This window comes from Hetaerina americana, unplaced genomic scaffold, assembly GCF_022747635.1.
Source record: "Hetaerina americana unplaced genomic scaffold, ioHetAmer1.1.p SCAF_10, whole genome shotgun sequence".
NCBI classification, from domain to species: domain Eukaryota; kingdom Metazoa; phylum Arthropoda; class Insecta; order Odonata; family Calopterygidae; genus Hetaerina; species Hetaerina americana.
In genome coordinates, this window is record NW_027286070.1 from 48,932,708 (window position 1) to 48,958,525 (window position 25,818).

A 25,818-nucleotide genomic window follows, 5' to 3' on the forward strand; every position below is an offset into this window, starting at 1 on the left:
AAGCCTTAACCCTGCAGCCCCAATATCCCTTTTATGCCTTTGTATATGGTAAAATGCGCTCGGCTCGTCACGAATGTTAGGACGTTACTTATCGGGATAATCAGAGCTGGTAATGTGGGTGTTTAGGAAGCGTTTGGGTTTTGACTTAAAAGTATGATGAGATGAGCAGTATATCTTGTTTCGATTTTCTACTAATGACTTATGTGTGTGCCAACCGAAACCTTCTGCAAATAATCGCTCATTTACACCATTAAAGTGCATCGTGATGGGTCTGCCGTATCAACTTGCAGCGATCTTAATAACATTTACTGCCTTGACATTTTATCCTTTTGAAACTTATGGCACAGAAGTAGCTGATAATGGTAAGGCTCTTGATAAAGTCTGCAAAATCATCTTGATTTGTTTCTGGAAAAATTTCTATATATGATCATCTAATAAATAATATTTGCTAATTCACACTGATCATGTTCCCTTTAAAGGCCTAGGGACCAATTACAGTTGGCATTCTTTGGAAGACGGGATACTGAAAGCTAAAACCTCAAGGAAGCCTTTAATGCTCGTAATACATAAGTCATGGTGCGGTGCTTGCAAGGGTATGTTTTCGATAGCGTGTGTTAATCACCTGCGTGGTTCGCTGATATGTTGAACCTAATAATCATAATGATTTGATCGTATCTGTTTTGATCATAAAAAAAACTAGCGAAATGATATTTAGACCTAATGACGGATGGCCGTTCTTTATTCCTTTAGCTTTGAAGCCAGAATTTGCTGCATCCAAAGGAATCAAAGCATTGAGTTCGCATTTTATTATGGTAAATACAATGGACAACGAAGAGCCGTCGGACAAGAAATATGCTCCAGACGGAGGTTACATTCCAAGAATTTTGTTCTTAAGTAAGTCTTGTAAATATTTGTGCCGAATGTGTACCTGGTCAGAATTATTTTTCGGCTTAGTATTTGGAACTATTTCTATCCAAGTTGTCGTTTATTAAAACATTTACAATTATATCACCATTAAATAAGTCAATGCCATTATCGAATTAAAATTCTGATTCTTGCAGAATATGTAATGACGACTGACCCCCGATTAAGATTCCCATTAAAGCTATTGTTCTCCAGCCGTAATTGACTTGAATCAGTCTGTCGTGGATTTCAACGAGCGTAATCGGTTATTCTGCATTATAAGCAATGAGTGCAACACATTCCGTTTTCCGTTGATATTGCTACGATTTGCCATTTATGTTTGATTGAAGAAACACCTTAAAATGTAATGAACCAAAATGGATGTTCTCTTATATTACTTTAATTGAAACCAATCGTAAGGTTGAGGAAATGTAATGGTTAAAAATCCATTCAAATTTTAGTGGATATCAATCAAAATGGATGTAGTCCAGTGGGTAGTATGTCGGACTACTGATTGGCAGGCCTGGGTTCATTTCCTGGAGACGCCTCTGTACACCCAAGCTGTGTGATTTTTTTCAGGTACCAGAACTTCCTGGGAAACCTTGGGTAATGCAGGGAAAGGAACTGCCCCCTTGCCCTGATATGTGAATACCACATGTCATTGGCTTAGTGCTATGTTGCGCCATTGCTTATTACTATGTTGCGCCATTGCTTAGTACTACGTAGAGCTCTACTTTTGCCTATCAAGCCGACTTTCGGGCTGATAACTGTGGTTTGGCTATCTATCAAATTTTGCGACAATTTTGCATCCTTAATGTTAGTTTATTCATTACCATATATGAGCATTATATTAGTGAATTCACTGCAGCTAAGTGTAATGGATCATCTCAAATAGTTAAGCCTTTCAAGTTATTGTATTAATTATTTCCTTCTCTGAATTTGCGTCATTTCTGATTCTGCTTCCAAAATTTCTCCATCTTATAAAACATAGTTCAGTCGTTTTAGGTCATCAACCACTTTCTTCTGAAGAAATGTCTATAAGCATAGTGCCCCTATTTGTTCGGAGCTATTGCAAAATGCATTAGCTTTTTATTTGTTAATTGCATTATTTCAAGTTGATGCAGCAAGGTTAGAGTAATGGATGGTAAGGAATATGTTGACAACTGCAACAAAAAAGGAGATTTTTGAACAATTCCTTATTCCAAATCCATAGAAAAGGTTTGTGCCCATATAGCAAGCACATCTAAGCTATTATTTGGTCAGTAATGAACCACAATATGATCAATCAGTCAAGGAGCAGCTAATGTAATTGATTGAACTTGAGTCATCCTTCAGAATAGAGAAGGTGAGGAAATGGTGGGGCAAAGAGAAATGAAACACTAGAAGATGCGTGACTGATGTATTGAATCATCTGCTGCCAAAGATTGTTGCATTCCCTGAAGGTGTCCCCTTGTTTGAGGATTGGCCATTAGTTCAGACGTGTGTTGCCACCCTTGAGAATTATATAATAAAGACTTGTTTAAATGATACCATCAATAATCTTCATGTAATTAGCCAATCCATGTTTATTTCATGCCCATACTTTATTTTCTTAATATAAAATTGAAAGAAATCATCATGATAGACATGAATATTTATTTTTTTAGTTTTTAATGGGAGGTGACCGTCAGCTAAGATGATTTGTGCCATTAGGGATGGATGGTGAGAAATGGAAGGGTGGAGAGAAACCCGGTATCAGCATTAGCCTACTCTTCTTGCAAGGCACTAAGGGGTCTGCAGTTTAACGTCCCATCTGATAGACGTCATACTGAAAGTGCTCGCAAATGGGGATTAGGATACCACTGAAAAATTTTTGTCTCCAGGATTTGAACCTGGGCCCTTTCAGTGGGAAGCCTGCATGTTAGCCACTGCACCATCCAGATCCCCTTAGCACATTTATTTTAAAGGTGATATTTTCATAAAACATTATGGAATTCAGCAATAGCTGAGGTCCTAGAAAAATATTGGAGCAATTCACCTTTTTCACGTGCTAATGTAAAAACGTTTAATTCAGGAATTTGAGTTTTTAAATATGAGCCAATAAGAGTTACTGTTATGGAAATTCTTTAACTCAATTTGAGAGGATCTGTTATAGTATTTTTCTTAGAATCATGGCAAAAATGCTTTTGCAATTAGATTAGCAACTTAACACATACAAGCTATGTGTACTTATTTAACTTATGGCCTTAATCTGAGGCAGTATGATGGCCATGTAGGAGGGGGGAAGATACATTATGCCTGATGGAAGTTCATATGTAGAAAGTGTATTCTGAAGCCTGAGCACCTGCTTGCCTTCAGAAACCATGTACATGTCTCTAGGCACGGAATATCAAACCTACTGTTAAATCCACCATGGAAAGGCATGGTGGAAAATCTGACTCTCCCTATAATTCTAAGACGTTCAAAGTTCAAGACCGAAAAATGAAAAAACCAATCACAAGCAAAGTAGAAGACAAGGTGAAATGGAATAAAAGCAAAGGGAAACGAAATGAAGGCTCCACGAGAAGAAACATAATTAAATAGGTTACTAGGAAATCGGTAGGCAAGTGTTTGAAAAATTCCAAAGAAACTGCGGGAGATGCCGCTTAATGTTGGAAGAATTAAAAGTCTTGGAAAGCAACCCGTGGAAAATAGTCATTTAGTAAAAACAGGACTGGTGATCAATCTTTGGATGAGGTAAGGAATTGACCATGAGAAGCTGTGAAAAGGAGGACATTTGAGAGAATGGAGGAAGCATAATCAATTGATGCATGAGAAAATGGGGAACTGCCTTATGGTCAGAAAAGAAGGAATTTCATGCAAAATGTAATTGGGCCTGAAGACATCATTCTAGAAAAACTATGGACCATGTCTAATCAGAAATGCCATTTCAATATGTTCATTTGATATTTCCTGGCGAGTGGATGCCAATTATCTTTTTTTAACTGCTCTTTCTAGTTATTAGGGTAGTAGGAATAGGATAGGGATTATAGATGGAATAAATAAAGGAAGGAAGTAAGTCGATATGAAGAAGGGCTTATCATAGTGATGAATGCCAGGTTTTGTTTTGTTAGAAGAGGCCAGGAATGTATTTTTGTACCATGGTACAGTCTGTGTCTATCCAGGACCTACCATAACCGGTAGAATACCGTTCGTAATAATTCTACTAATCGGAGTGCAAAGAAATGTTTTATCATTTTTTAAAGTAATTTTTCATTGGATTTTAATAAAAATAAATACTGTTTAAACTGCACTTCTCATTTGACCAAATGGACTGAAAAAATAGATGACCTATCTAGCCTACCTAGAGCCCAGAACTTTAGGCTCGGTAATTTTTCTGTTTTTCTGAAGGAACCCTCATTTGCATGTAACAGACTGCCTTGGTAGCCTGCTTGTATACTACATGGTAGCCTTAAATCATGCATTTAAGAGGAGGGCATTTTTGTTTCCAAGTGTGAAATTAAAGTTTGATTTTTATTTGGCTACATTTTAATAGTAATTTTATTCCATGTCAGTTAGTAGTCAATGATTTGGTGACACTTCTTGAGATGGTCATGTTGATCCTGATGGATTAAATGAATACTAGTTATTATTGGTGGGTGCAACTCTAGAGATTGTTCTCCTGGAAACAAATTAACCTGTTTATACTGGTCAATGTGAATTGATTCTTGACAGATTGATTCATGTTATAACAAGCCATTTTAAGTTTGAACCTATTTTTACAGGATAAAAGTGAGGGTTGAAATGTCAATATAGGATCAAATCATTGCATTATGTGCATCAGATACACTTCATACCTGTCATTACTACTTTAAATTAGTGTGACATATTCCATTCAGCAAAATTGGAAGGAGGTATCTTTAGCAGTGATGTTGAAAATCTATTATTACCCCCATCGTACTATGGTAGGAGAGGTCATGCTAGTAAAATAAGAGAGATTAAGTGTAGAACAGATACGATATATGATGTCATTTTTTCCACGATCATAATTACATTGTTTGGCTGCTGTAGGGTCAAGTTGGGGTATAATTATTCCAGTGTGTACTCACCCCCTGCCATGCACCCTAGCGGTGACTTGCAGGGTATGTAAATAAAAAATAGATAAAACTGAAATTGTTATATTTCTTTAGTGGGTATATTCAGGGGCTAGAAATGATTTTTGATGCCGTAAAATTCCATATTCGAAAACCTAGTTTTGTGCATGAAATTGCACTTGCCAATGCATTTTCATGGCAGCAACTCATAAATATTTAAGATGTAGTAATTTAATTTTTAGGCGCCTTGATGGTCAAGGTCATTTGCTCCCTATATTTATATCAGCCCAGTGTGCTTACAATTGATTAATTTTAAAAGAGGTTTTAAGGCTTAATAACTGTTTGGTATTAATTCATGGTCATAGTTGAATTGTCTGTCTTTTATTTCTCTTAAGTAAATATGTCACTTTGTTCTCACTAGGTCCTGAAGGGGAAATTTTGGAGGATGTAACTAATGAAGGAGGAAATCCTAGCTACAAGTACTATTATTTCAACGTAAATGATATTATTTCTTCTATGAAGAAAGTTATTGACCTACACAAAAGTAATGATGTTCAAGATGAACTTTGAAACTGTATTTATCTGCTTATATAGCTATGCAGTGATTAATAAATTTACCTAAGACTACATTTTTGTATTAATGGGTATGGGAAAATAATGACACCTCATATATACTAAAAATCATAATTAAAATTTTACTGAATTATCAACAAACATACATTTGAGTTCACATCCCAAAATGTTTTAAATATAAATCTAATCACATTAACTGCAGTCTCATGTGTTCTTGAGAGCAGGGGTTCAAAGGATTAGGGGGTGGGTGGACTGTTAATGATAATGGCTTACAACATTTGAAAACTTTATCATTATCCAGAGCCAAACTCACATTTAAGAAGCCTTTTTTGTTATTTTGTGTAATGAAAACATTTTCTGGCCATTTTATAAAGGAAGCCAGATTTGGCTGACCATTTTCCTGTACATCTTGTTTATTGGAAAAAATTTTGATTATATCTACTACACAAGGTCATTGGAGCCAGCAACACAAGAGATGGTATGTTGTAATTCAATTTTGTGGGCTTGATGATAAATGGGGGATTGGACCCAAACACACATTTATTGGACTATCAATGCAAGAATTTTCAGGCCTTTTAGAATATTAGCTTTCAACCATGAGTAACATTCACAGTTTTTGTACAATATTTATTGTTCGTGAAAATGGCCATGAATAAACCAACCTTTTTATGGAAGTGGATTATATGTTGGATTGCTTTGTTGTGCATTTAGCACATTTGTAAACCAAAACAAAATAATACAGGAACATTTTCAATTCAATCAGCTATCCTAGGAACAAGAAGACATTGTAATCTCATTTTCCATTTCCATGTTAAGACCATATAAGAGGCCAAATGTTAAACACTTACAGTCACACCTCATTGTCCCAAGTACAAAGGCTGAGAAAGTTTTCAAATACTTATCTTCCTATGGATTTAATTGGAGTAAACAAATAAAAATTCTTTTTCTTGCAGCAGAAAGATGCTGTCTTAGTTGGTCTATGTCCTGAGAGTTAACTTGCACTTTTATCTTCATTGCATTTCAGTTACTTTCATTGTTCACTACTGGCTTAGCAAACAGATTTTCTGTTTATTGAATTATCAAATCATATCACCATTATGCACTCTCTTCTTTAATGCTTGCTTGTGCTCACTATCCCCTTTCTTATCCAGTGCTATATTGTCCAGTGTTGAAGAAAGGGGAATTCATTTATGGGTTACCAAAGACACAGTATTAATGTAAAGTGATTTTTTGAGCATACCATTAAAGTTGGCATGATAGTAAAATGCTGATTCATTTCTAACTTATACTTCATTCCCTTCACAAGACATTTATCACTGCCAAATTTGTCAGGTACAGTGATTCAAACCAAGAATTTATTAATGCCTTCCATTACTCATTCAGAATAATTGACATAGTGTAAAAGTAGTGAAATGATTACCGTCCTGTTAATATTTAAAATAATGCAGAGTTGATAACATATATAACAAAAATTATAACATATTAAATTTTGTATTCATGAACAATACAAAATATGTAGAATATTTAGTGTAAAAGTCAGTCATTTTGTGATCAGAGCACACAAAAGACATAATGTGCTAACATTATATAAAAATCACCACTTATTTCACCACTCAATTTTTATGAAAATTCGCCATATATTCTAGACATAGTCACATGTCAGTTCAGTTTATAGTCAGCCTATGAAAGGTCATTATGCATTATAAACGGCATCGTTAATCATGCCGGGGTTATTATAAAACAACTCAAACTGCTATTAATTGCACAGCAATGTCTGGATAAGAATAATGTTTTGAAAGAGTAACATTATTTTACTGCAGATGAATTACCTTCAAATTAAAAAATGGTGGAACTGATTTAAATGAATTTCACACCAAATAACATTGATAGTAACGAAGGTATTAGTGTCAAAGCTGTTTCAGCAGTAGGTATATAAGAAGAGAGCTTAGAAAGATGAATTTAATAGACACTTAGGGTACAATTCCCTAACAAAGTAATGACCTGAAATTTCAATATCCAAAGTCTTCCCTTAAGTGTTTAGTATTGTCAGTACATTTATAAATTGGAATGCCCTCATGGCATTTATATTTTATTCGTTTGTAACTTTGTGTTAGAAATAGCTACTTGAACCACCAGAATAGCTCTTGAATTTACATTAATTTCCTTCTGCATATTTTAAAATTGTTTTATATTTTGGTTGAATCAAACTAGTTATATATTTTTAAATTTTGATGTTTCTAAATAAAACAATCATTCATATTTAATCAACAATTAACAATATTTTCTAGTAAAACCACAAGTAGATCCTCTTAAAACTTAAATACAACACTTCTTGCCAAGACTTGGCACCTGAACAGTTTCTCTTACTTCCCACCAAGATTCAGTATTATAGAAGCTTGTATCCAAAGCATCTTAACAAACTTATTTTCAATGCACCAAATAACAATTATTATGTAACTAAACATAATAATTATATTATGTAGTCGTATAATTTCTGTAGGCCTATATATCAGATCTTTTGAATAAGGAAGTAGCTATTATAAAATTTCATTTTCATATAATAACTTAAGCCCTTTCAAAATGGTAACACTTTGGTAAAGAACTTGAGTCAAAGAAACACATTTTATAGCAACAAGTTTAAATACTTTATAAAACAATTTATTATGAAAATTTTGGGTAAAAATAACCAAACTTAATACCGAATGAACAATTCACATTTTGTGATACTACAAGGAACATTTGGCTATAATTTTCATTTGGAAGTCATTTCTATGTTCCTGCTGTGTTTTAACAGGCATTTCCAAGTTTATTCAACTCAATTTGCAGAGAGAATTTTATTACACAAATATGATTCATAAAAATTCAAATTCAAGCTGAAGTCTCCCAAGGACACAGCAATTATACATCATATTTGACAATGGTCAAAGGAAAAAATAGGATTTTTCACAGCTCAGAAAGCCATCATGGAATGAAGATACTGGGTTGATCTAGACATTTATCTGAAATGAAGTATCCCTCGTTCGTGCCACTCTCAGAGGTTTCCGACCACCTCCAACTAGACCTGAGCCACTCAGTCCAATGGAACCCAGACTGCCGCTACTCTTACCCTTTTCTCGGTCACATTCTGCTTCACTCAGTTCGTGTGAATCTGAGAATCTTGATGGAGGGTGAATGCGTTCTCCAAAACTGAAAGGTGGAAACAGTTCAAAATTTAGTAGTTTCTACACATCTCATGTGAAAAATGAGGCAAAGACAAAGAATTACGTAATGTTTTTTTTTAAATTTAATACATGGAATAGTTTCAAACTGATTGAAAACTAGAGAGACACATATATGAGGAGGGGCATGGTTGACCAGTAGGTAGATCTAAGGGCTACTGCCTGGATGACCCAGAATTGATTCCAGGTGATGCCTCTAGGTACCGTCAGATTCATCAAAGCTGTGATTTTTTGGATACCAGATCATTCCGGGAAACCACTGGTGGTACAGGGAAAGTCATTGGTCCCCCTTCTCTTGTGTGTGTGTTTCATATTATGTTGGGTGTAGTATTACATGAACTCAACCCTCACTCATGGAACCAGCCTTCACGTGGATTACTGTGGTTTGAATTTTTTATTCATCAAGGGTATATATCAGAAGGGTGTACCCACTAAAAGAGAGGCATTAAGAAATTAAGTTGAAGTACATTGTGAAACTAAGTACAAAAAAGTACTTGTATGCAAGTTAATATACCAAAAAAATTAAGTAGTGATCAAGCAATGAGGATTTCTTTCAACAAGTTCTTCTGAAAACACTTTTTTATACATGTGTGCAGAACTCAATTAAGCATCACAGAACAAAGGAGTAGATGAAATTGCATACCTGATTAGTAAAAAGAACAAGTATCAGGGAGTACTTTCCCAAAACAGGAGATGTAAAGTTGTTAATATTATCATTTTTAATGCATTGAATGAGATTTTTGGGTTTTACTATTGACAAGAGGATCCCAGGTTATTCAGTAATTCCAAAACCAAGCTAAATGCTAGCTGTATGAATTTCTTAGTTTAGAAACTTATTGGAAACTGAAAACAGCACATGGAAGGGAACTAATCTCCCTGCTATGAATGGATGAGTTTCATGTACGTTCCATGCCTAGCCTCACCTGTCAAATCCACCATTGAGTTGAACGTACTAATGGCACAACTGCATATATCATCATCATCAGTATTTCAATCCTAAGATTGGTTTACTTCAGCCCTCCATTCTTCCCTATTTAGTGTTAATTCCCTCACCCTCTGATAGGTTCCCTGTTTTACATCCTTCAACTGCTTATGCTGAATATTCATTCAGTTCTTTTGTAACACTGTCCCCGATTAAATGCCTGCACACATCTAGAAACAGCTCACTTTACTGCTAAAACATATAACCCAAAAGGCATCCATTGGTCAGAATACTAATGAGTGGCACTACATTGCTAAATACAATTTATTCAGCCCAAGCCATTTGAATCTTGTATATATGCAATTTTGGGGGATTAAAAAATACATATATACGAGATGCAAATGACTTGGGCTGACTAACTTGTATTTATCGATGTAGTGTCACTCATAAGTATTCTGACCAGTGGATGCCTTTTGGGGTTATAAATTTTCTCAGTAAAGTGAACTGTTTCTTGAGGCATGCAGGCATTTAATCGGATATCAGTGTCACCAAAGAACTGAATGAATATTCAGCATTCAAGAAGTGACACAACTTTTCATAACAGCCTTGGTCAAGAGAATAAAGAGAATCAGAGAGCTAGGTGGGGAATTTTTTATATTCAATAACTGACCTTCATCTATTCATAAACCGAGGGATACTAAGTCCGTTCCCCTATTTCTGACCTTGTAAACCTCTCAAGTGGTTTCAACTGCTTCATTTTTCATTTCACACTTTGTGTTTACAGTAATTTACTTTATTAAGTAAAGAATGCAGGTGCTTGTTCATCAAGTGTGGTGGGAATCTGGATGCATCAGTAAAGGCGCTCCCAGGTCCCCAAGGAATCAAACAAAAAATGTAGCTGTGAAGATATTCTTTTATTTCTATTAAACTAATATGATCTGTTACCTGTTACATTATTTCCTCAGTTTCGAACACTTCTACATAAATCTTCAGGCATAAAGTTTCCAACAAATGTTTTTTAGGCTAGCTTTTTATTTAGAAGAAGGCATAATGGGGGGATGAGAAATGGAGACTGATACACATCAATCAGCCAAAAAGAAATCACAGATGCATTATTTAGTGAATCATCAATTCAAACCAATAAAAAAAACGAGTGTTTCATGATGGATGCCATAACTCCCATGCAATGATTCTTAACTTGACCCTCTCCGTACCCAAAGGTGCATCACATATAGGTGACAACTTTTCAGTGAAAAAATAGGTTCCAAGTTTAGTTCAGTTTATATGCAGCCATTGAAAAAAGATCTTTGAAAGCAGGAAGAACTTGTCTGGTGAAGAACTTTACCGGGGAAGTGATTGAAATTCATTGAAATACCTAATGTTAAGAAATGAATTATTGCATGAAAGTGTCCCATATAAATTTGAAAGATATTATTCAACTGCTAAATCTTTTACTAAACTGTCTTCCTGATTTTCCAAAAATATTATTTCTGCAAAGACAATTTCTGCTTTTATGTGAAGTTTGGTGGGTTGCATAACCATCTTTGTATGATGAAAACTGTGCTTAAATAATAATATTTTCCCCATTTTACATCACTGAGATTACAAACAAGTAAAATCCTTAGAGGATATTGGGTAATTTAACCACTGAAGGCTAACAAATACAATCACTTAATAAAAAACATTCAATATACATTGAAAAAGTACAAAATATTTAATACCATATAAAATGCCCCAAAAACAGTACATTTTTACAGTTTTCTTTGCTGTGAATGATTAATAAAAGTTATTGAATTTCCTTAACATTCATTTACATTTCATGACACATTACACAAATTAAGGGAGGAAAACAAGAAAAACTAATCTGTTTCATATAAGGAACACCTAATTTTAGAGACCACATGCACTGCAAATGTAATTATGTACATGTATGAATTAAGAAAATGCAATAAGTTAAAAAAATATCTCCAATATGAGACTAAGATGCACTAAGGAGAATATTTGATTTAATAGTAAGCTATCTCATCCTCTAATTAGTGCACTCCCTTATATTTCAAAGTTCTTATTGGTTTGCATAGTTGAAAAAAATGAAAACAAAATCCACTGATCTACATTGATTGATTGGAAGATCACATCATCCAAAGATGTAAAAATACTGAATGAGCTATGGGGTAACTGAGAACAGAAACTTTATAAGAATTGAAATCAGGTTAATATAGTGCCCACAGTTAGTTCCAAAAATCAATTTTTATTATTCAAATTATCATTTGTTTGCATATAATTTCATGGCATCAGTATTTAAGCAGCACATTCCTAACAATATCAATAGGTAAAAAGGTTTCCTATTCTGATCTATCTCTATAGGATTAAAAAATCCATCTGGGTAGAAGACTTGGAATGAAATTTTCATGCTATGTTTCCACAGTAAAAAAAAATCGTGGCACTCATCAGTGTTTCATTAGGGATGAAGGCTTGAACTTTTGAGGGATAGTTAAAAAAAGGAAGCATCTCTGAAAAGTTATAGAGATGGGGTTGATTCAAGCAGTAACAATCAGTTTTACACACAGGAATGCTACCATTCAAATCTGTTAACAGGAAATTTAGTTAGATAAACCAAAGATGCTTGAAGGTTGGGCAGGCATACAGGCCTATATAAAGCAATTGAGTGACTCGATCCAAACCACCTTCATGAGGTTAGTCTGCCAACACAGCCACTTCCTTGTGGTTAGTCTAGGGAAGTTTCATGCTAGACAAGCAAGCTTCCTTCTTAATCTCTACCTTCCCTTTTCCCCAAATTCTTTTCTGAGGGTATTTCCTTCCAGTACCTATTCTTGGTAGGCTTAAAAAGCAAAGTGCTCTCTAAAGTTATGAGGACAAGAAAACTCTGCCAGGGAAGGGGGAAAAAGAGAAAAGGAGGTGTGGTCATGGGCACCCTTGCTGTTTTGTCTCTACCCTAGCAAAATAGTTTATAAAATTGCCTATGGATAGCAAACATGTTACGATGGGTGGAAAGTAAAATTCAAAATTTCATTGAATCTATAATCCAATTTTTTTTACCTGTAAATTTCCATTTCCTATTCCATAAAATGAGTATCTGACTATCCGAGCTAAATTAAAAAAATAATAATATCCTAAACCTAATCCTTTTTTATATTATTCCTGCAGTGAAAAGTTACATTTTTAAATGATAAAAAATGGCCTGAAGATTGAAATTGCAAATCTCAATTTTATTCATTCTTATTTCTAAGAGTTTTATCGACTGCATTTTGTGCAGCTACTCTTGTATGATTTATGATTCAGAGTATGTAAGCTGATATGGGCAAACAATATATGTACTGTAATAAAAGGCAAGCCAAAATAAATGGCAAAAATTGCTGGATATAGAGATATTTCCAAAATTATCCACATCCAAAATTGCCCTTTTATAATGTACACGATGATCATTGCTAGCCTGTAGAACCTGCCATCTGAAAACTTCATGATTTTTACTTATACAGATGATAGTGAGCATTATAATAGACTCTAAATGTCATTGATAACATTGTAACATTGAAATATTTAATATTATGACATTTTAATGTAACTTGTGAGCATGCACATCCCACAGTCCACCTATGATATAAATGAAGGTTGGTATGATACTGATCTGTAATAATTTCCAAAGCTTAGAGTCACCGATACCTAAAATAAAAAATGGTTCTACAGACTTAGATACTTTGCTAAAAAATTTGCTGTCGTCACAGTTCCTGCACAATTAGTGAGAGATTCTAAAAAGCCTCATTTATCATGAATAGAAATCAACTAAAAATAATAATGTTATAAAAATGGTGGTATTGAGGCTGAATCAGCTAAAAAGCTCCTGCAGACTTCCATGTGTGCAACATAAATAAGTTGGATGAGTGATATTTCAAAGCAATTTCAAGGAATGTTCTTATATATGAATCAATACTAATCCTCTTTCATATGTTAATTTTTAAGATGAACTACACACCTTGATGCATATTATGCGAAAGCATAAACACATTTACATGAGTTTTTTAGCCAAGCATTTAACATTCTAATGAGGAGCATGCTAATGTATGCCAACCCATTCAAATTTTAATGATTTATTTTGAAGTTGATACTAAAGAACATGGAAAAAACTAGGGCTCATTGCTGCAATGACCAGTAGTTAAAAAAGGGGCAGCAAGCAGGTACCACAAACAGGAGAGATTCAATGATTTAAGATTAAGATTAAACGGTTCAATTCAATTCTCCTACAATGGATTCGATAAGATTCGGTTGAATTCTTGAATTCTGACTCATCCCAAAAAACATTCAATACACTATTCTGCTAATGAGTGCTTGTATTTAACACTCCAGCCAGAAATATGCAAGGAATATATTATCTGATTTACATACAGTAAATTTCAATGAAAAAATTATAAGTCAATTGCTTATAAACTTTAAAACATTTAAAATTCATCGATGAGTGATTTTGAAAATTACCTGCATACTAGTATATACCATAATAGGGTTCTGATTGAATCACTAAAATACATAGGTAACATTGCTCAGCCTAAAATTTGAAAATTGAAGTTGAAATTTTTCTATTGAATAGTTGAAGGAAAACATTAAACCATCAAACAATTTTAAATGTCTCTCATGACAGTAAAAATTTAAGTATATAATTAAAAAAAAACTTATGTAGTCATATTACGCAGAGAGACACTAATTATGACAGCTCCTTCCCTTACTGGGAAGTTTTATCTCCAAATATCTAGCTTTCTCACCTCATGTATAAACTCTAAATAATTTATGTAGAAACGAATGAATCAAAAATCTTTTTAATAAAAGATATCATTTATCATGAGTACAAGAAAGGCAAAAGGCATGTTTGTCATCCGAGAAAAGTTTATAGAACTAACTTAAGTGCTTCAGCGAACCTGATAATGTGTTGAATGCAGGCCCATCAAGAAGAAAGCCATGGCCTTATTCGTCTCTCAAATCTTGATATGCTGCAGGTTGAGTGGGGGGCCCCAGCTTATGAAATGTTCTGCACCCCTCCAGACCTCTGGGTGGGCCTTCTCTATTGCATTGAAATCATCCTCATTTGATTTAGCCCACCATACAATATTTTTTAATAAATAAAACTTGACTTTTTTTATAAATGGTAGTAACTAAACCTACCCATACATAGCAATTGAGGGAGTAAAACCAACTTTAATAAGCAGACATGCTTTTGGATGATATTTCATGGTGGATTATAAGAACATAAAGGTAAAAAAATGTGCATATATAAGTGAATAATTTTAATTCAGATTGCTCTTTGAAAATCTTGCCAATCAATGTTGATAATCACTGTTCTTTTTATAAATTGCTCTTATTAGTTGAGGTCATGTTGAGGTGATGGTAAAACATCAACTCAACTTATAAAAGTTATTACATGACAACATAACCATCATATTTTATAAGGTGGGGCTTACTTTTCCCCAAGAATCCAAAATCCCAAGTTCATAACACTCAGTTAGCAGATAACCCACCAGACTAATAGTTTGCATGCTGATCAACTCACAAAGGGGCAAATTGATGTCTGACTCCAGGACAAGCCTTTTTCGTGTATGCTGCACTATTAACATGCCAACTAAATGGCATATTCACCTCACCTGAATGTAGTTTCTTCAGTGTGGCTTGAATATCCACTGCTGCTACGCACTTGGCGCTTTCCAGACACCTGGCCCTTGGCTTTGCCCTTTCGGGGTCCATATCCCTTCCGGCTTCCACCACCACCACCTCCACCCACGCCTCCAGTTTGGCCGCTTCCGCTGCTCATGCCCCCTCCCCCGTGGGATGTACATGCCTCTTCCGATGAGGACGACGATGCAGAAGAGGATGACGATGAGGTGGAGGAAGGGGCGGGACGGGATGGGGTCTTACTGCCACTGCCAATACTCTTGCCTTTTTTGGCCGCTGACACAACCGCTGCTGCCTCTGCTCGTGCCCGACAAAAGTTGGGTTAGCATTCGTGGACCATGAGCAAATTAGGACAATGCAGCTATTTATTTCTCTCAAGTAAACTGTGATTTAAGGTGCACACCACTTCAAAGTAATTGGGATAAATGATCACTTTACAAAATTTTGATCATGAGTGTTCAATAGTTTATAAAAATGTATGCAATTTCAATTGACATGTATTGCAAGCAGTGGAAATAAAAACAAGAACTCATTCCATTTTCATTTTATTGGCTGGATGATTTTTTAATAAATCACAACTACTTAATTAAACTATTTATGAATAAAAATTTGTTCATAATAATTTATAAACCTCTTCATTAATAATTATCTGGGTTCTCATTGAGGTTTTTAATTAATTTTTATTTACCAATTGCAGGTATGTACCTACAGATTTAGCCACGCCCTTTGTAACTGAAGTGCATATTTATAATTAATATTAAGTCTGTGGATGGCTAAGTTAAGTAAAAATTTTGTCTATGCCTTCTAACAAAAAAATATTTGACCCGAAATTTTTTGGGAAATTTAATATCATGATATATAATTAAAACGTAAAGCAATTATTTTATATAATATAAAAGCCAGGCATTCATTTCCCAATTGTTGTTATTGAACAAATCATATACTGAAGATGATCAATGCACATAGGATTACACAAGGAAATAATGCATAAAGTCAAATTTGTTAAGTCAATTACAGATAAAATTTAAATGAAGTAATCAAAATTTGTATCCTGATTACTGTTGCCCAATTATTGGCCTATATTCAAGGTGCACAGAAGCAAAAAATAAAAGCCAGAATTTGAAAATCAGCAGCTTAATATTATAATAACCTTATGGCTCAAATGGTGGGAAGACAAAGAACTCACTAATTAGGACCATGGCACAAAAACATCTGTTCATACAATTTATCAAAGGAATTTGCATTCAAGAATTTTATGACACTGTTTTTTATCATTATACTCATTAAATTTACACATTCTGTACTCTCGCAGTTCTAAAAAGCCGACTGTTGTAAAATGCACTTTTATTCATGAATAAATTCATCTATTCCTGCACATCTGTATCCTGTATCAAACTGTTGAAATACCAATTCTGTGTATTCCAAGATGTGAAAAGGTATATTAAAAACTCAATATGAATAATTATATTACAGGCTTTTTATTGCAATCAGGATATTAAGGGAGCAATAATTGCTAAGCTTCTTGTTATTAAAACTAATAACACACAAATTTGCATTTCAAGCAAATTTACATATGTACAATCTAAATGTACTTGATGATTATTAATGTAGATTCTCATTGAATCAACCAGATAGCAGCACTCTGTCTTCTAACAGCACTAATAAGGCACCTAAGCCCATAAAACAAAGTTTCAGGCCAAATTCCATATGTCAATACATATGCCTTCATGAAGGGCAATTTCTTCTAAAATATATTTGGTGCGAAAAAATAAATAGAAACATCAAAATATGAACTATTTTAGGCGGAGAGAAGAGATGACTCTGACATTTGAAGATTCATTTCGGTCATGACTTTTAAGAGAGTAAGAGCAACAATAAAATACGACCTCTTTGTATATCAGATCTTGAGTGTGAAGGATAAAGTTTACTATTTTAACATTTGTGCACTTGCAAAAATGACATAAATCAGCTAATCTCCCTCAGTTTCTTTCATTCTTAAGCGCTATATTGTTTGGAATTTTGTGCAAATCATGTATGCATCGAAAATTTTCAAACATACAAGATGATGATAGACTTGTATGATAGAATCATACTTTGATGTAATCAGAAATGTGTAAGTTCACTCATTAATTCAAATAATGCAGCACATTTATAATATCTTGTAGAGTAGTCCAGAGTATGCACACCCATTCCTGGCTTATTCATGATTTTTCCAATGAATGTATCCTCTTATGCCCAGACAATTTTTACCCAAGTATTGGAATCTGATTAGGTATTGTTTTATGGATCATCCCTCATTGGTTCATGAATGGATGGTACAATAGCTGTTGAGGAGTAAATCAGATAATAATTGTGGATTTTGCTAGCCCCTGCATGATTGATAGCATATGGCTAACACTAGCTAATCACACAACTGAAAGTAATGTTTTTCTCACTAGGAGTTTCTGATTCCCATATCATGTTCCCAATCTTTAAATCAAAATCACAACTTTTTCAAAAAAATCGTTCATTTTACCAAATTTAGGAAGAAATGCAGTAATTCTCAACTGAGCGGTCACACTCCTCCTATTAGTAATACTCATGCTTCTCAGAATTAGGACTTCCACTAGCAATAAACTTATGTATTATGCATTAAATTTGTATTGAGATCAAGACTTTATTTAAAATGATAGCATTCCAGGTAGGTATGTGCCTCTCTCTTAATAAGCTAGTATCCATTTATTTCATCCTCTATAGTGAGATCCCATGTTTTGACAAATAGACTGCTAAAATAAGAGACCAAGCTTGCTTGCTATGACACCATGAATGTAGCATGACTACAATATACATTATTCCTTTAATCATTTATTATTAAAGCACGCACACTTCTTATACAATAGATTTATGAGTAAACCAATTTGGTCTTGTTTTATTGGTTCATGGAAAAAAACCCATGAGGGAAGAGAGCAAAGAAAGAATAAATTCTCCTCCATCAATGTACTCTGAACTCATCACAGCCAAAAATAAATCTGGAATAATTCTTAAGACATGATAATATCTTTAGAACAGTGCTCATTTCACAGATAAAGCATATCTTTTGTTAGTTGAACAAAACAATGGCTATTACAATTTTTTAGAAAACAGTAGCTCTGGAACAGCAGATACCTAGTTTTTGCAAATAAATATATTGGCGCACTCAAATTACAGAGTGAGTTCAAGAGATCAAAATAATTTGTTGAGGAATAAAATTGACAGCCAGCAATACACCATCACTTGATTCTTGATGTGAAAAAAATGGATACCAACAGATTGGATATGCTAACCTCATAATGTTGAGTATCATCATCTGGAGGTATATTGTTCATAGTAGTATTAATAAAACAAAATTATAATGCCAACTGAACAGTTCACCTTCAATTTCATTCCAAACATTAAATTTCAACATGAGCAAGCTGATCTTCATTACTATTCCATTAATCTCAATGCCACTGCTATTGCCATCATCTTACATTCAATGCACTCATATACTCTCTCGTTACCTATTTGCATGACTACACTCTAAACTTCACGTTATCACCATTTTTAATGTTTCCTGGTATACCTAATTACAGTGTAACTGTATTCTGTTCTTAATTTGGCGTTCCAAACATATATTTTTATTATTGACAGTAAGATTTTCTCATATAAATAGATTATGCCAGCTATTTTATAATTTACATAAAATAAAACTGCAAGGATTTCACTGAAAGTTAATCTGAGAGACAAATTCTCTCAGACAGTACTACAATGCTTGTACAACAATATTAGAAGTGCTGATGCTTAGGGTCATGACTGATTGTTTTCTAGCTCATTCTAGTGAGGTAATTTTAGGAGGTAGTAGTGCCAAAACTATGGTAATACTACAATGAGTTGAATTCAAATAATTGAATATTATCTGATCTGAAAACTGATCAGATCCTACAGAGGCCCAGAGAGCTCTGAAGTCTAAGCTCTGGAGTCTTTCTCTGGATTTCCGGGCCTAAACAGGGGTTATGATATCACCTGCTTACTTTTTAATCACTATTCAGCATAGTCATATTGTAAAACAAACTCACCCCTCGCCATGCGGTGGCGGAAGGAGACAAGCTCATGGCCCTGGATTGGGGGCTTGCCCCCCCCAACCCCCATGCCCACCCCAGGGCCTCCCACCGCACCTGGGGGCGGGAGGGCCTCAGCCTCAGAGTCACTTCCCAGTGTATCGTACTCTGAAATAGGTAGGTGCAGAGTTAAAATCTTCTTCACCTCCGAGTCTGTGCTGCCCAGGTTGTCCGACTCTGAAAGCAACCGGGAAGATCAGGCAGATGATTTTTGATTCATGGATTCATATCCCCCTCTGCATGACTACCAAACTATGGTCCCCAAAACACAGGGCCAGACAGATTTTTCTATAACCCCTTCACCAGTGTGCCAAAAGTAAGAAATTATTTTTTTAAATCATTTAGTGCACTGCCTTTTCCCAGGTGCTCCAGGGAGCTTTCCATAGGCAGTACAGTTGCTTCATTGGTCCCGTGAGAACTAATAGTAACACAGCCTAAGAATGGTTGACTGCTGTTTCTGGGTGAGTTAAAAAATATTTCACCACTTAACACTTTGAGATGCTTCATGATTACAAAAGCTGTTGAGTCTGTGTGATGGGACTAAATATTATACTAGTGAAGGGGTTAATGTGAGCAATGAGTAGATTAAAATGTTTAATTACGCATGCTACTTATCTACATACTACATGTGACTAACAACCAAAAATATTTATGAGCTTTTATATGAAAACACACGCGTTTCTCTCATAAATAGTTGGCTGAGACACATTGGGAACATTTCCCAGTTTTGCTACTGTTAATATCACTATTCATAAGGGAGAAATACTACTTAATATCATAAAAATACAGTGAAAAGTAATTCTTCTTATTTCTAAAACATGCACAAATTGTGATGTGACATATATGCATTACATTACAATGCTATAAGCACCATAGATTAAATGAAAGCTTAAAAAAGAACACCAATTGCAGAGAGAAAAACATTCATCCAACAGACACTTTATATTTTTATTAAAAAGTGACAACAATGTGACATTGAACATACTTTAAAAGGTTCTTCTTTTACATCGATGTTTATAAAATCTACACAACAATGGATATACTTCATAAGCACACACATACACCATATATTACCATATGTAATATCATACAGACATTAATACATTATAAAAAAAGGGATCCATACAGTAAAAATTGTAGTAACAGGTAGTACCTTGGCTTTCTGAATGGGGATCTCTTAAGCGGGCACCTTTTCTTCGGACTTTGGTATACTCTGGCTCCTTTTGCTGCAATGTGCATACAAACATAATAAAGAACTCGTCAATAAATGTTAGTTCATTTCAGATTTCATGGTTAACAGAATCACTGTGGAAAACATTGAGCATGCCCCTGTAATATGCTTAAAAATAAATAAAGTTCATATACATATTAAGTTACAATAGGGAGGATTGTTGTCAAGTATACATAAGTAATCATAGAAAATATACAATTTTCATTTTCTATGAAGTTACCAAAAATATTAAAGAATAGAAAATACTTCAATAAATTTTGAGAATATGAAAGAGTGCATAGGTAACCTATCATTCATATAAATTGGTAACTTTAGCTAAATTTCAAGTGGGGTCTACCAGTTCCAGAACAATATCTGCGAGGTTGATACGTGAACTTTCATAATTGGTGTTCTCTTCTTGCATTATTTTCATCTTTTAATTGGGACGTTTCGCAGTTTCTATTAGTTATTTGACTTCCAGAGGTTTTCATTTAAAATCTTAAATCTTCATGTTACATAAAGTAAAAAAATATATGATAACATAGCATAAAGCCTTGAAATAAGATATGGTAGGTATTAGATATAAGCCAAGGAGGGTACACTATGAAACAATTACAGCATCTGAAACTCCAAAGATCAGTGCAGCTAAGTGATATACTCATTTATGAGAAGCTGTAATCCCTGTTTGTCCCAAGGGTGAGGAATAGCCATCAACAAGTATTACTTTCTGTAATCTGCATAATTTGATATTTCTTCTGAAAGTAATCATTGTTTATTACAATTATCACACAAATATTTCACATTAGTAATTACATCTCTTCAATATTTAAATATTATTTAACTATTCAGTATGGCATAATCCTGATTCAGTGTACTCCAAAAGCAGAATTTGGCTACTGAAATTTAAAAATTATTTTAACTTCATTATTATATGTAATCTACTTTTCATGAAGAATAGATTTGTAAAACTTTGGATTCATTTGGTTAACTTTTAATGCAGTTTCTAATTCAACTTCTCCGAAAAAAATTAACTAAAGAGCCTATGAATAGAATATGTACATATAATATTTATATCTGAATATCGATGCAAATTCATGCAATTGATTTTTCATTTTATATTTCATCCACCAAGTAAACAGGCTCATTCCTCTACCTGACTGTAAAAACTTAAAGAATTTTAAGCAACAGGAAATTCACCACTTTACTTTGACAACAGCAACAGGAGCAAGGAAACATTCCGGTTGCATTTCTACAATATACCCATTTGAGATACCTTATATTTCATGAATATTCAGTGATCCATTTAGGTCTAAACAGTTGAGACCTATTGACTTATTGATTGGTAATTAGAGGATAGGGGCACTCTTTGTTACCCTTGCTCAACTGAGCTGAGAATTAAAAAAACTAGAATGCCCAGGACTGTCGTTTAGGTGGTTTTTGATTTTAGCTCTAAAATACTTTCAATTCATTCATTATTAGGGTTCAGGATAAAATAGTTTCTATACGACACCCAGTGCCATCATTCTGATGGTTTCATTATAGCCATGTTCATGCATTTGTTCCATGATCTACAATATTAGAGTAATGTTTGTTGCAATTTGTCACCATTTTTTTAATGCAGGTGAACTGCTACATTTGGCCTATTTTCACTGCTTCAATTACTTCTGTTCCCAATTGTTGATGTGTGTCATTCAGCTGCAAATGTTTCAATCAATGTCTGATGATCAGTCTTATGAATGGAGGTGATGAATTCATGGGGAGCTTGGATGAAGATATTTTGTGCATTGCCTGAGTGAAATTGGAAATATTTCCAGGAAGAATTACATGTGTCTGCTACTCCAGATAACTTTAAATTGAACTTAGAAAATTTCTTATCAAACATTGACCGCTTCATAAGATGCTTTTTCCTAAATTCATTAATTTCCATATGATGCCACAGTCATTCACACATTGTTAGTTGTCACTGCATTAAGGGATGAGGGTGCAGAGTGTATAACGAGGATACACTGAGTGCATGACTCCTTTTTGAGAAAAAATCCATGCATAATCACACTAAAGAAAAATTACATCCTTGGAATCTCATGAACAGCTCAGGCACAAAAATTGGAAGATTTATGCAGAGGAATTGGATATCTTTGTATGATTGTTATTCACCCATGGAGTTATTTCTGACAATACTGTGGATACCTTGAGGCCAAATCACTATGCATGTCAATTGTATAAGAATATTTTGAAGTTGCTATGAAGTAATTCTCAAAATATTGTAATTTTTCTCACTTCTCATTAGATGATAAGTCCATCTGAATAACTTGCATGGGTATATATCTGCTTGTGCTAAATATCTGGATGTAATTATTTTTCTTAAGAAGGTTTTCCTTGTCACATATTTTTCAAACTAGCATTTATGATTATTTATGTTCAAATTAACTAAAATGCATTCTACCACTATGATAAAATTTTAGCACCTGGCTAGCTTTCATCCAGATAGAAATTCATGATTACTTCTAGGAAAGAATGGGTTTCTAGTTGACAAGTGGAAGTAACATGAAATATGATTACTTACAGTAATTGTTCAAAGAACTGAAAAAATTGGAATCAATATATTAAGGTATGAATGACATAGGTTTCTAATAAATGCACTTACAAAAAGAATTTCTTACGAGTTCCATATTTGTTCAGTAAAGTTACATTACCATTCTATGTGAACTTAAAATGGGCTAATTAACTCTGAATATTTTTAATTCAATATTTTTGCTACATTTAGGATGGAAAAGTTTGCTGCCTAGAGAATTTAGGAAAACAATGTGAAAATGGATGCCAATGTTAATGAGTGACTTAGCCTACTGTGGACTTCCATCCACTAACACAAGCCTACAAAAGCAGTGGATCTAATGATTTCAGATTAGATAATGAAAGGGTTTTTTTTTAATGTACACTCACAAGATAAAGTTTGCGGAGACTTTCGAGGATTGGATAGAATATAAGAAGGCACTTATTATTCCCAAAAATATTTTAAATCTCACAACCTAGGTTTCAGCACCTTGAACCTAAAGATGACACAAAGTGCTATTTTTCAGTTATCCTTTATTTCTGCTAGGCTCACCTTCATTGAACTGGGACAAGAGGATCATTGTTTATATAGCTGTGGTGGGATTGTTTCGTTATTGTTCACATATGAGAACCCATATTGGGTTCATTCAGCACTATAAGGGCATTTTCATATTTCTTTTTTGCATTCTCCAACATACAACTTGCACCTTATGCTTGATCAAACCATTACCATTTTTCTCTTCTGATACTAAAACACAATTTCATTCCCATAAAGTGTTTTCTATGAATTATCCCTAGCAGCAGAGAATGTTGTCACAATGCTAAATACACATGCACAATGTTATGTTGCAACATGCAAGTTGTGACCACTTTGCATTACATTACAACTGCAATGCGATATCATAATGTTGCATCAGTGTGCAAGCAACATTGTTTTAAAAACTCCATTCTGATAGTAGATCAGCTGACGCTAATTGTATTGCAATTGCAAAGGATTTGCAAAAGACAAGTTTTCCTCTGAAATAAACATGCAACTTATGCATTATACCACGCATAAAAGTAAATAAAAATTACAGGTTAAAATTCAAAGAAATGATTAATAAGGTCATACAAATCTAATCTTTTTATTATTGTTACACCAAGCCAGATGGCTAAATTTTTTAGTTGCAACTTCAATGATTACATAATTTCACTTATGTAATTAACTGTGATTTGTTGCATGGCTTGTATACCACCCACGATATATATCAGTATTTATTTTTTGTTCTGGTATGTTAATAACATATTCCCCCTGTTATTCTTCTGGCAAGAAGACATACATTTAATAATTCACTCTAAGACATGAGAGAATGGTAGGTATTTAGATTCAAATGAAAGTCCTTGAAGTGCATTTCTTTCCCTCCCTTCTATACCTACAACAGAGAGTCAAAGTAAAAAATTGCTGACACTTACATGCCCAGTATGCATCAGGAAGCATTTTGACCCGGCACTCAAAAAGTCTTCCAGGGGAGACTGGACACTTATCATGGGAGACATTTTTCATTATTTAATCTTATTCTTTGGATGACTATTGCTTCTGACTCCTCTACCTCCTGAGGATACGAATTTTTCCTCCTACACCTATCCTCCCTCCCAAGAGCTGGGGCATAGTGGCCTTGACTTCTCTTTCACCAACCAAATCCATAGATTGAAGAATAATTGTTGGGGAGAATATAAGAGATGCAACCACAAGGCATGTTATATAATCAGCAGTGGTTGGGTAATGAGTTTTCTTCTCATTGAGGGAGGAATTCTGAATTAAGTTGACCAATCGATAGAATTATGTACTAAAAGCTTAAACAAAAACTCATGTTAGGTCCAAAAGTTCAGGGTTAAGTCGGTCCATTCTTTTTTTTAGCATTTTCTATCAGTAAATATTGACCACTGGCCTGGCAACAAGAAGTTGTGTTTAGGTGATAGTAGAGTTTTTTGCGTGTAATACATAGTATAAATATGAAGGTTTCATTATTTCCTTGTAAATTTACAATACATATAAGCTGAATGGCAAGCATTATCTCCAGAAAAGTTCTGAAATAAATTATATGGTAGTAGTAGTTTTATGGGAGGTGACCGACAGCTAAGGTCATTTGCACCATCAGAGATGAATGGGAAAGGAAGGGTGGAGAGAAACCTGGCATCAGCATTAGCCTACTCTTATCGAAAGGCACCAAGGGGTCTGCAGTTTAACGCCCCATTCAACAGACAGGGTACTAACTCAAAGTGCTCTCCACGAAGCACCTCAAGATGGGGATGGGATACCACTAGAAAATATCTGCTGGCTCCGGGATGCGAACCCGGGCCCTCTTGGTGGGAAGCCTGTATGTTAGCCACCAAACCATCCCGATCCCCAATTTGAGAATCTTGGGCCCAGATCATGACCTTGAATTTTCTTGTGGGTGTATTTTGATTAATCAATTCCAAAAATCATGCAAAGTCCCCTACTTTTGATCAGGGAGTGCTGTTTACCTCAAATCACCTGATGTTTTGAAATGAGAGGGATCTAATTACCAAAGATTAACGGTATCCAGATATCAATCATAATTTGACTGGATAGAAAGAAGAA

At 34.4% G+C, this 25,818-nt stretch overlaps 2 protein-coding genes across 2 annotated transcripts in view; one reads left to right on the forward strand and one right to left on the reverse strand.

Annotated features, from left to right (window-relative positions):
- Positions 1-5,582, forward strand: LOC139700108 (thioredoxin domain-containing protein 12-like). The gene is made up of 4 exons (XM_071598630.1): positions 1-362; positions 480-593; positions 751-894; positions 5,377-5,582. Exons 1-4 carry the CDS (start codon positions 266-268, stop codon positions 5,523-5,525), a joined length of 504 nt encoding a protein of 167 aa, XP_071454731.1. The 5' UTR covers positions 1-265; the 3' UTR covers positions 5,526-5,582.
- A 2,645-nt stretch (positions 5,583-8,227) lies between these two features.
- The window catches only part of Dscam4 (Down syndrome cell adhesion molecule 4), a gene marked incomplete at its 5' end in the record, with an annotated part of 70,258 nt that continues 52,667 nt past the window's right edge, over positions 8,228-25,818 (reverse strand). Inside the window, 4 exons of the mRNA XM_071598963.1 lie at positions 8,228-8,714; positions 15,314-15,638; positions 19,415-19,633; positions 20,610-20,682. Of these exons, the coding sequence (XP_071455064.1) occupies positions 8,516-8,714; positions 15,314-15,638; positions 19,415-19,633; positions 20,610-20,682 (816 nt within the window). The remainder of the gene's footprint in view (positions 8,715-15,313; positions 15,639-19,414; positions 19,634-20,609; positions 20,683-25,818) is intronic.

Coding starts and splice junctions, on each gene's coding strand:
- LOC139700108 (XM_071598630.1), top strand. CDS start 266: ATGGGTCTGCCGTATCAACTTGCAGCGATCTTAATAACATTTACTGCC. Junction 594..750: donor ATGGTGCGGTGCTTGCAAGG/GTATGTTTTCGA, acceptor TTATTCCTTTAG/CTTTGAAGCCAGAATTTGCT. Junction 895..5,376: donor TCCAAGAATTTTGTTCTTAA/GTAAGTCTTGTA, acceptor TGTTCTCACTAG/GTCCTGAAGGGGAAATTTTG.